At 53.1% G+C, this 11,031-nt stretch overlaps 1 protein-coding gene across 1 annotated transcript; it reads right to left on the reverse strand.

Annotated features, from left to right (window-relative positions):
- Positions 1 to 676: 676 nt before the first annotated feature.
- On the reverse strand, positions 677 to 10,724 carry CREG1 (cellular repressor of E1A stimulated genes 1). Its single transcript, XM_016227693.3, has 4 exons — positions 10,367 to 10,724; positions 6,183 to 6,302; positions 3,499 to 3,683; positions 677 to 1,911 (listed from the first exon to the last, which is right to left on the reverse strand). The coding sequence occupies exons 1-4, from the start codon at positions 10,667 to 10,669 to the stop codon at positions 1,908 to 1,910; spliced, it is 612 nt and encodes a 203-aa protein (XP_016083179.2). The 5' UTR covers positions 10,670 to 10,724; the 3' UTR covers positions 677 to 1,907.
- Positions 10,725 to 11,031: the final 307 nt, after the last annotated feature.

Genomic DNA, 11,031 nt, shown 5'->3' on the forward strand with positions numbered 1-11,031 from the left:
TGCTCTATCCATTAGGCTACACTGCTTCTGTTACTGAGTTGCTTTTACTCCCCACTCTTCTTGTTCAATCAAGGAAGTGATTAGGGCTCTCTCTTTTTAATGCTATTTGTGAAGTATTTACTATGTATGTATGTGCCAGGCACTGTACTAAGCACAGGGAATATAAAAGTAATTCAGATTGGACACAGTCCATGCCCCTCATGGGGCTCAGGTCTTAAATCCTCATTTTACAGGTGAGCTAATTTCCTCAAAAGGTAACTGGCCAGGGTCCCAGATAATGATTATGGTATTTGTTAAGCGCTTACTACATGCCAGGCACTGTATTAAGCGCGGGCGTGGGCCCAAGCAAATCCGGTTGGACGCAGTCCATGTCCCACCCAAGGCTCACGTTCTTCATCCCCGTTTTACAGATGATATAACTGAGGCACAGAGAAGTGACGGGGATTGCCCAAGGCCACACACCAAATGGCAGAGCCGGCATTAGAACCCACAGCCTTCTGACCCCCAGACCCAGGCTCTATCCACTCCACCATGCTGCTCCTCTGCCAAAGAGCAGTTTATCCATCTAACCCCTCACTAATCCCCAACCATCAAGTCAGAATACAAAAAAGGCAATGAACAGCAGGGCCAAAAGCACAGAAAAGTAATACCGAGGCCTCAGTCCGATGCAATCGAATACATTTCCATGAAAATACAGATTTTAATTATTGCTTGGCCAGAGAAATCAATTTCACATAATCAAATTTCAGAGAAAATGTAGGGACATTCCCCTCAAGCGGAAGGAAAGATTGCAAGAGATTAGTAATTCAGTTTTATAGCTCCTGAAGACATTCGATGAGGCATTTTTCCTCTGCAGTTGAAGAATTCGGCGGCCTGATGCCGCACTGCACGGCTCTCTGTAGACTTTTCTTTCCTCAAGAGATTCTGTGCTTTCCGGATGGATTTCTCCAACTCCTTCCACCTGTGAATCTCCAAAAGTGCTTTATCGATAGATCGATATTCACATTCCTCCTTTATGTCTTCAAAGAGGCTGAGAGTGTAAGGTCTGTATCTCAAAGCTGTGAATTGAATCTAGGAGGTCTTCCCTTCCCACTGCTTTAAATTCCACTTCAGAGGCAGAATTTCCCTCCAAATCACTCAGTTCTTGGACAAACAACTTGGGAATTATTCCGAATGGAGCTAGTCTCACACGAGGCAAACAAAACCTATCAAGATTTTTCAAGAAAAGAAAACCAACTTGTTTTCAGCAGGGTGTAAAATTAAGGCAGAGTTGAAAGTCCCAAATGGGGGAAATTCCATAGATTTGAAAGTCCTTGAGGTTTGAGCATTTAGGAGATTAACGACATAACGGCTTCTTCCAAGATCTCGGTTTCGTCATCGCAAACTAACACCCACCGTCTTTATGCATAAATGGATTTGGGCTCCGTCGGCATTTAGTACAGCGCTCGTACCCTCGGCTCACTAAGCGTTCAATAAATGCACAGCAAGCGTTCTCGACCGACTGAAACGAATGTTTTCTGTCATTCTGCAGCATTTCGGGGCACTCGAGCCTCCTGCCAGATGAAATCCTTTTCGCCCTGGCTCTTAGAACCCCGCCTTCTGGCGTCGGAGAACAACGAACAACTCCAGTTTACATTTCTGCCTTCTGTCTAATCCCAGTTCTGCTACTTACAAGGCTGAAAATCAGAGAAAGCGGAGGGAAAATCTGCAAAGGGCTTCCTCCGAGGCCAAGGTTGGACTGTGATTGAAAAATAATTTCACGCGTGGAGATTGCACATCTCTCTTTTTTTAGGAAATCCAGCAAGTGAATATAAGCTCTTCTTTTTAAAACTGCGCATGGAGAAGCTTTAAGGGCCTTAAACGCTCCCATCCAGAGAATCTTCACGCAGTCTCAGTCACCAAACTTTTCACCTGGAAAGGGGGAGAGAGAAAATTCCTTTACTGAGAAGCCTCGCTCTGACATCGATATTCAAAGCGAACACATGGGAACGGAGAAAAAATTCTAGTCAAAGACCCTCCTGGAGTCTCGGTTCCTCAGCCTCAGGAATGATGATGTGTTGGTTTCTTTCGAAATCTCAACTCTTTCCCAATATGACCCTGACCTCGAGGGGCTCCGGTCTCCCCAGAAGAAAGAAGAAGTAGGGTCGCCCAGTGGATAGGGCGCAGGACTGAAAGTCAGAAAGACCTGCATTCTAATCCCAGTTCTACCACTTTGTTTTAATGGTATTTGTTAAGCGCTTACTATGTGCCAGGGAGTATATTAAGCACCGCAGTAGGAACACAATCTAATCAGTTCATGTCCCACATGGGGCTCCCGTACGGTCTCACTCCCCATTTTACAGATGAGGGAACTGAGGCACAGAGGGAAGTGAAGTGACTGGCCCAAAGTCACCCGGCAGACAAATGGCGGGGCCGGGATTAGAACCCAGGTCCTCCTGACTCGCAGGCCCGTGCTCTCTCCGCTAGGCCATGCTGCTTCTCATTTATCTGCTGGGTGACCTTGGGCAAGTCAGTACACTTCCTTGTGCCTCAGTAACTTCATCTGTAAAATGGGGATTAAGACTGTGAGCCCCAAGAGTAACATGGACAGTGTCCGACTTGATTAGCTTGTATCTACCCCGGCGCTTTTTTCTGATGGTATTTGTTGAGCGCTTATCGTGTCCAGGCACACTTAGTACACAGCCTGGCACATAGTAAGTGCTTAGCGAATACCATGGGAAAAAATGGCTCCTTCATCTGTCTCTTCTGAACTAATATCAATCAATCACAGTCTTAATCCCCATTTTACCCATGAGGTAACTGAGGCACGGAGAAGTGAAGTGACTTGCCCAAGGTCACGCAGCAGACAAGTGGCGGAGCTGGGATTACTTTTACTTCTCTACAGGATGAAGCTTCCCACACCCGCCAGATGCCTGTAGCTGATCGGATGGAGTCCTCAATGGGGCAGAATTCGTTGCGGGCAGGGAATGTGTCTGTTTCTTGTTCTACTACACTCTCCCCCCAGGCGCTCTGCCCAGTGCTCTGCACGGAGTAAGTGCTCAGTAAACGAATGGATGAATGAAAATACCACTCCAAACGCAGCGATTTCAGGATTATTTCTCGTTATTCACAGCTCCTTTTAGGCAGCAAACGTGTCTGCTGATTTTTTTAATGGCATTTATTAAGCGCTGACTATGTGCAAAGCACTGTTCTAAGCACTGGGGAGGATACAAGGTGATCAGGTGGTCCCACGTGGGGCTCACAGTCTTAATTCCCATTTTACAGATGAGGTCACTGAGGCACAGAGAAGTGCAGTGACTTGCCCAAAGTCACACGGCTGACAGGCGGCTGAGCCGCGATCCGTCCTCTCCCAAGCGCTTACTCCAGTGCTCGGCACACAGTCGGCGCTCAATAAATACCCCTGACTGCTGGATTGCTGTTTGCCCCTCGGATTAACCTGATTTCCTTGGACCGGTGGGTCAGGCCCATCCCGAGGAGGCAGATTCCTAAAATACTCACTCGGGTCTGACCGCGAAATATTCTTCCGGTGTCACTCTTTTGGCGCCGCCGAAGTAATCCAGGACCCAGATGTTGGTGATGTTCAACTTGGCAATGAACCACTTATGGCTCGAAGGCCAAGTTTCCATCTCGGGGTGGCGGCTGAAGAGCGAGTGCTTGGCGAAGTCCGCTTCCGTACTATTGACCTAAAGAAACAAAAATCAACGGCAACTTAGGGGGACTAATAATAATAATGTTGGTATTTTGTTAAGCGCTTACTATGTGCCCAGCACCGTTCTAAGCGCTGGGGTAGATACGGGGTAATCAGGTTGTCCCACGTGAGGCTCACAGTCTTCATCCCCATTTTACAGATGAGGTGACTGAGGCACCGAGAAGTCAAGTCACTTGCCCAAAGTCACACAGCTGACAGGTGGCGGAGCCGGGATTTGAACCCATGACCTCTGACTCCTAAGCCCATGCTCTTTCCACTGAGTCACGCTGCTTCTCATAATATACGTATATATTATATATAAGCGCAGAAAACATTCAATCACCTTGTCTCTGCGCTTTTTTCGAAGGGACGTGTTAAGCGCTTACTATGTGTCAAGCACTGCTCCGAGCCCTGGGGGAGAGACAAGTTAATCAGGTTGGATACAGTCCCTGTCCCACATGGGGCTCACGGTTTAAGTAGGTGGGAGAATAATAATAATAATGACATTATTTGTTTAGCGCTTGCTACGTGCCACGCACCGTTCTAAGAACTGAGAGGGATACAAGGTTGTCCCACGTGGGGCTCAGAGTCTTCATCCCCATTTTACAGATGAGGTAACAGAGAAGCGAAGCGACCTGCCCAAACACACGGCTGACGGGTGGCGGAGCCAGGATTAGAACCCATGACCTCTGACTCCCCAGCCCGTGCTTCTTCCACGGAGCCACGTTGCTTGGGTATTGGGTACTGGATTCCCATTTTGCAGATGAGGAAACTGAGATTACAGAACCATTAACCAGACAACTGGGGGAAATGGGTCCAGTCAATCGATCGTATTTATTGAGCCCTTACTGCGTGCAGAACACTGTACTAAGTATTTGGGAATGGACACTAGAACAACAAACGGGCATATTCCCCGCCGACGATAAGTTTACAGTCTAGAGGGAGACGGATATTAATGGAAAGGAATAAATGACGGATATAGATATTAGTGCTTTGGAGATGCGGCGGGGGGATGAATAAAGGGAACAAGTCAGGGCAGTGCGGAGGGAGATGGGATGGGGCTTATTGGGGCCGTAGAACTAAATGTTTCGATTGAGTGTGTGCGTGGGGGGGGGGGGGGGTCTCTTTTCCGTCCCCCCCAAGGCAGGGAGGCAGCTTTACGGCCGTCAGAGGCCTGGAAACAAAGCCTGGTGTCGTAGGGCTGACGACAGAGTTCACAGGTTAATTATTCCCGGCCTGACGAGACGATAAATACTCGTCGCTAAACAAAACGTGGCCCAGTGGCTAGACTTCTCAGGGTCGCACCTGGAGAGTTTCCAGTTCTCTACCAGTCTCGACCAGAGGAGAGAGAGAGACAAGCAGAGGCCTATCCTTTCCATCCCTAGCTCGGGCAGCGGGTCGCGAGTGGCAGGCCGTCTGCTACAAGGCAAAACTCACCCACGCCGGGCAGCGGCGGCACGGGAGAGAGTCGAGGGCGGAGACGCGAGTTCAGAGTGCGGAAGGAAGCAACGGTCAACAACTTCCACATTTTTCCCAAGGAAACTCCACGGATCCACTACCAGATGGAGGTGGGGCGTTCTGGGAGAGATGTGTCCGTGGCGTCGCTACAGGTCGGGGACGACTCGACGGCTCAAAACGAGGGGCTAGAACCCGGACCTAGGACTCAGAGGGCCCGGGGTTCTATTCCTGACTCCGCCGCTTGTCTGCTGCGTGACCTCGGGCCGGTCACTTCACTTCTCTGTGCCTCAGTTCCCTCATCTGTAAATGGGGAGACTGTGACCCCCCCAAAGGGAGACCGTGACCAATCTGATTAATTTGTATCTAGCCTTGTGCTCAGTACGCTGCCCGGTAAATAGTAAGCGCTTAACCAATATCATTAACGAGAAAGAAGGAAGGAATCGTACACTAGCAGGCCAACATAATTCAAGCGGTGACATTTTCCAAAGGCAAGGCGGCTTTGAATCTGATTACCTTGATCTCTACTACAGTGTTTGCCCCATAGAAGCAGTGGGACCCAGGGGCTCTGGTGGGTAGAGCCTGGGCCTGGGAGTCGGAAAGACCTGGGTTCTAATGCGGCCTCCACCGCTTGTCGGCTGTGTGATGTTCGGCAAGTTACGTCGCTTCCCTGGGCCTCGGTTCCCTCATCTGTAAAATGGGGATGAAAGCTATGAGCCCCAATGTGGGTCAGGGCCTGGGTCCACCTGTATTTACCCCAGCACTTAATACAGTGCCCGGCACACGGTAAGTGCTTAACAAATACCTTTAAGTAAGCACTTAATAAATAGAGTAATGAATAATAACTAGGATTTGGTCCTACATTTATTGGGTTTATTTTCAGTTCCTTATTTTGTGAAAATGCTACTCTAGATTGGTTTTGCTCCCATTAAGGAATCATTTAAATGACTAACACCATGAACGAGTATAATCTTCATAGGTCTGTCTGAACCTGGGGGCGGGGGGGGGGGGGGCTCCTTAAAGAATATTAATCACTTACCTTTTCAATAATCCCTGAGAGCATTATATGGACACAGAGAGGACTCTGAGGGTCATACCCATGTTTCTTACAGAAATGCGTCTGGGCTAGAGACATCGTCAGAGTGGCATTTGGATTCTCCTGCGAGATGAGAATAAAGACGTGCAGATCAACACAAAATACAGCGCCTGTAGAAACCGAAACATCCTAGCGCATGTTTGAAGGGCGATTTGATTCCATTTGTTCTGTTCTGTTTAAACAACTGCCATTTAAATCAGTCGATCACTGGTATGTATCGATCCATCGTATTTATCGAGCTCTTCCTGCGCGCAGAGCGCTGAACTAAACGCTTGGGAGAGGTCACCAGCACAGAGTCGGTAGACATGTCCCCCGCCCACAAGGAACATACGGGCTAAAGGACTTAATACTAATAATAATGATACTTGTCAAGCGCTTACTATGTGCCAAGCACCGTTCTAAGCACTGAGGTAGTCACAAGTTAATCAGGTTGGGCACAGTCCCTGCCCCAGATTGGGCTCACAGTCGTAATCCCCATTTTTTTCAGATGAGGAAACTGAGGCACAGAGGAAGTGAAGTGACTTGCCCAAGGTCACGCAGCAGGCAGGTAGTGGAGGCAGGATTAGAACCCACGCCTTCCTGACTCCCAGGCCACTACACCATGCTGCTTCTCTGTATTAAGCTCTTGGGGGAGCGCCATACAATTGGTAAACACAATCAAGGAGCTGACGGTCTAGGGGGGAGACATTAACATAAATAAATAAATTCCAGATCTGGACAGACGGGATGTGGAGCTGAGGGTGGGGTGAATATCAAGTGCTTAAAGGGAAGATTTCCAAGTGACTCAGGAGGGAGAGGGAGTGGGGAAAACGAGGGCTTAGTCAGGGAAGGCCTCTCGGAGGAGATGGGATTTTTAATAAGGCTCTGAAGGCGGGGAGGGTGGTAGTCAGTCGGACATGGAGGTGGAAGGAGGCAGGAAGCGGGCGAAGGGTTGGCGGTGGGACAGAGGAGCTCGAGGTGAGGTGACTAAGCTAATAAACTGGGACACGATCCCCGTCCCACATGGTCGCACCTGCCTAAGAGGGAGATCTGCTAACGAATCCCCATTTTTCAGATGAGGAAACCGAGGCCCAGAAGAGCGAAAAGGCTTGCCCCAGCGCGGACAAGTGGCGGAGCGGGAATTAGAACCCAGGTCCTCTGACTGGCAACCCCGTGCTCTTCCCAATAGGCCACGCTGCTTCTCTAGACCAAGAGCACATTCAGCAAAAACAACACAAAAATCCCCAAGTCAAATAAACAGCAGTTTCACAGGCTACTTCTGCTCTTTCCCCCGAGCTCGAGCAAAAGTACCCAGCCCCCACTGCCAAGTTAAGAAGCAGTACGGCCTGGTGGAAAGAGCCCGGGCCCGGGGGGTCAGAAGACCTAATAATGTTGGTATTTGTTAAGCGCTTACTATGTGCAGAGCACTGTTCTCAGCGCTGGGGGAGATACGGGGTCATCAGGTTGTCCCCCCCGTGAGGCTCGCAGTTAATCCCCATTTTACAGATGAGGTCCAGAGAAGCGAAGTGACTCGCCCACAGTCACGCAGCTGCCAAGTGGCAGAGCCGGGAGTCGAACTCGAGACCTCTGATCCCGAAGCCCAGGCTCTTCCCACTGAGCCGCCCTGCTTCTAAACCCGGCTCCCGTCCGCCGCGTGACCCCGGGCGAGTCACGTCACTTCTCTGTGCCTCGGTTACCTCATCTGAACAATGGGGATGAAGGCCGTGAGCCCCCCGGTGGGACACGGACTGTGTCCAACCCGACGTCGTTACATCTACCCCGGCCCTCAGTACGGGGAACTCTCTTAAAAATTAAGAAATAAGGCTATCCCGTGTCAGGGAGCCAAAAATAAGAATATTTGCCGCCACAGAGTTTATCCGAGCGCGGCTCGGGACTGCCCACTTGATTTGAGGAACTCCAGCCATTGTGAAACCTGACCAACATTGGCTCGCGTTGTCAACGTTGCAGTTTAAGGCTGAGTCACCGGGCTTTGCGGTATCATCAGCTCGCAGAAGTCGTCAGGTGACCTCAGCCCCCTCTGCTCGATAAGAGAATCCTACGTCGGTCAGTCAATAGTATTTATTGAGCGCTTTCTGGGTGCAGAGCGCTGTTCTGAGCGCTTGAGAGAGTACAATATAACAAGACACCTTCCCCGCCCACAACGAGCTTAGGGTCTAGAGAGGGAGCGTGACATTAATTGAAATAAACAGAAGGAAATAAATGACGGATATAGACACAAGTGCTGTGGGGCCGGGAGTGGGAATGAATTAAAGGGACAAGTCGGGAGCAGCGTGGCTCAGTGGAAAGAGCCCGGGCTTGGGAGTCGGAGGTCGCGGGTTCGAATCCCCCTCTGCCCCTTGTCAGCTGGGTGACTGCGGGCGAGTCGCCTGACTTCTCCGGGCCTCACTTACCTCATCCGGAAAACGGGGATGAAGACCGCGAGCCTCCCGTGGGACGACCCGATGACCCCGGATCTCCCCCAGCGCTTAGAACGGGGCTCGGCACGTAGTGAGCGCTTAACGAACGCCGACCTCCTCATCATTACTATTATCGTCGTCAGCCTTGGGGGAGACGGCGAGACTCCCCAGTACTGGGAGTCAGCGGGGCCCGGCGGGAAAGACGCCTCTGGACGGGAAGCTCCTCGCGGGCGGGGGACGCGTCCGGGCCAGCGCGGCTCAAGGGAGAGAGGCCGGGCCTGGGAGTCGCAGGACGTGGCTCCTCGCCCCGCTCCGCCGCTTGTCTCCCCTGTGACCTCGGGCCAGTCGGTTGACTTCTCTGGGCCTCGGTTCCCTCGTCTGTCGAACGGGGATGAAAAGCGCGAGCCCCCCGTGGGATAACGTGATGACCCGGATCTGATCCGGGGCTTAGAACGGTGCTTGGCACATAGTAAGCGCTAACAGATAGAATCATCATTCTCATTATTATTAAGAAGCACGGGTTTGGGAGTCACAAGGTCCCGACTCGGCCACCGGTCAGCTGGGTGACTGTGGCCCAGTCACTTCACTGCTCTGGGCCTCAGTTCCCTCATCTGTAAAATGGGGATGAAGACTGTGAGCCCCACGGGGGCCCAACCTGATTACCTTCTATCTCCCCCAGCGCTTGGTACAGTGCTTGGCACATAGTTAAGCGCTTAACGAATACCATTATTATCCTTATTGTTCTCTTCTGAGCACTTAGTACGTCACACTGCACTGGGTAAGCGCTCAGTAAATACCACTGATTGCTTGATTGGTGCTTAATGTTGGTATTTGTTAAGGGCTTACCACGTGCCAAGCCTTGTTCTAAGCGCTGGGGTGGACACAACGTGATCCGGTTGTCCCATGTGGGGCTCACAGTCTCCGTCCCCATTTTACAGATGAGGGAACTGAGGCCCGGGGCAGTCATAATAATAACGTTGGTATCTGTTAAGCGCTTACTCTGTGCCAAGCCCTGTTCTAAGCGCTGGGTAGATAGAGGACCGTCAGGCTGCCTCGGGGTGGGGCTCCCCTTCTTCGTCCCCATTTTCCCGATGAGGTCACTGAGGCCCAGAGAATAATTAATAATAATAATAATAATGATATCGGTATCCGTTAAGCGCTTACTCTGTGCCAAGCCCTGTTCCAAGCGCTGGGCAGATAGAGGATCGTCAGGCTGCCTCGGGGTGGGGCTCCCCTTCTTCGTCCCCATTTTCCCGATGAGGTCACTGAGGCCCAGAGAATAATTAATAATAATAATAATAATGATATCGGTATCCGTTAAGCGCTTACTCTGTGCCAAGCCCTGTTCCAAGCGCTGGGCAGATAGAGGATCGTCAGGCTGCCTCGGGGTGGGGCTCCCCTTCTTCGTCCCCATTTTCCCGATGAGGTCACTGAGGCCCAGTGAAGTGACTCGCCCAAAGCCCCCCAGCAGACCAGCGGCCCGGGGTCGGGATTCGAACCCGGGACCTCTGAAGTGAAGTGGCTCGCCCCAGGTCCCCCGGCGGCCCGGCGGCCCGGGTCGGGATTCGAATCCCCGACCTCGACTCCCAAGCCCGGCCTGGGGCCAGTTGACCTGTCGGGATCCCGGCGGCGGGGACAACGCTCAGCCCCCGGGGCGCGCTGAAGAGCGGCCCGGTGGGCTCGGTGCACGGAGCCCCGGGAGTCGGAGGTCGTGGGTTCGAGGGTGCTGACCTGCAGGTCCCCGACGGAGAGCTGCAGGGGGCTGAAGTAGAAGTAGGGGACGCCGGTGCCGCGGGCGGGGCCGGCCGGGCCGTCGCTCAGCGAGAAGACGTTGGCGAAGGGGCGGCCGCGGACCTCGGCCACCGTGGAGATGGTGGCCAGGGCGCCCCAGTCGCAGCCGTGCGCCACCCAGCGCGCCACGCGAGCCGCCTCCTCCCGCGGGGGCAGCGGCCCCGCCCCGCCCCGAGCCCCGCACGGCAGCCCCGGCGGCAGCCCCAGCAGCAGCCCCAGCAGCAGCCCCAGCGACCCGCGCATGGCCACCGCAAGCACCGACCGCCGCGCCTCCGCGGCCCCGCGCCTCCGCGGCCCACGTCCCCTCCGCCTCCCGGCCAATAGGAGCGGGAGGAGGCTGCGGAAGCCGGGACACGCCCCCCCCGCCGGCCCTCCAGCCAATAGGAACGGGAGGAGGCTGCGGGAACCCGGGACACGCCCCCTGCCGGCCCTCCAGCCAATAGGAGCGGGAGGACGGCTGCGGGAAGCCGGGACACGCCCCCCCGCCGGCCCTCCAGCCAATAGGAACGGGAGGACGGCTGCGGGGACCCGGGCTCCGCCCACCGTTGGGCCCCCGGGCCACGCCCCCTCTCGACCTCCCGGCCAATAGGAACGGGAGGAGGCTG

The sequence above is a fragment of the Ornithorhynchus anatinus genome, chromosome 16 (genome assembly GCF_004115215.2).
Source record: "Ornithorhynchus anatinus isolate Pmale09 chromosome 16, mOrnAna1.pri.v4, whole genome shotgun sequence".
In the NCBI taxonomy this organism is placed as follows: Eukaryota; Metazoa; Chordata; class Mammalia; order Monotremata; family Ornithorhynchidae; genus Ornithorhynchus; species Ornithorhynchus anatinus.

Excerpts from the sequence above, each read along its gene's own strand:
- CREG1 (XM_016227693.3), bottom strand. The coding sequence starts at position 10,669 with ATGCGCGGGTCGCTGGGGCTGCTGCTGGGGCTGCTGCTGGGGCTGCCG. Across the intron at positions 6,303-10,366 it reads TCTCCGTCGGGGACCTGCAG|GAGAATCCAAATGCCACTCT; the intron begins GTCAGCACCCTC and ends CTCATCTCGCAG. Across the intron at positions 3,684-6,182 it reads TCTCAGGGATTATTGAAAAG|GTCAATAGTACGGAAGCGGA; the intron begins GTAAGTGATTAA and ends TTGTTTCTTTAG.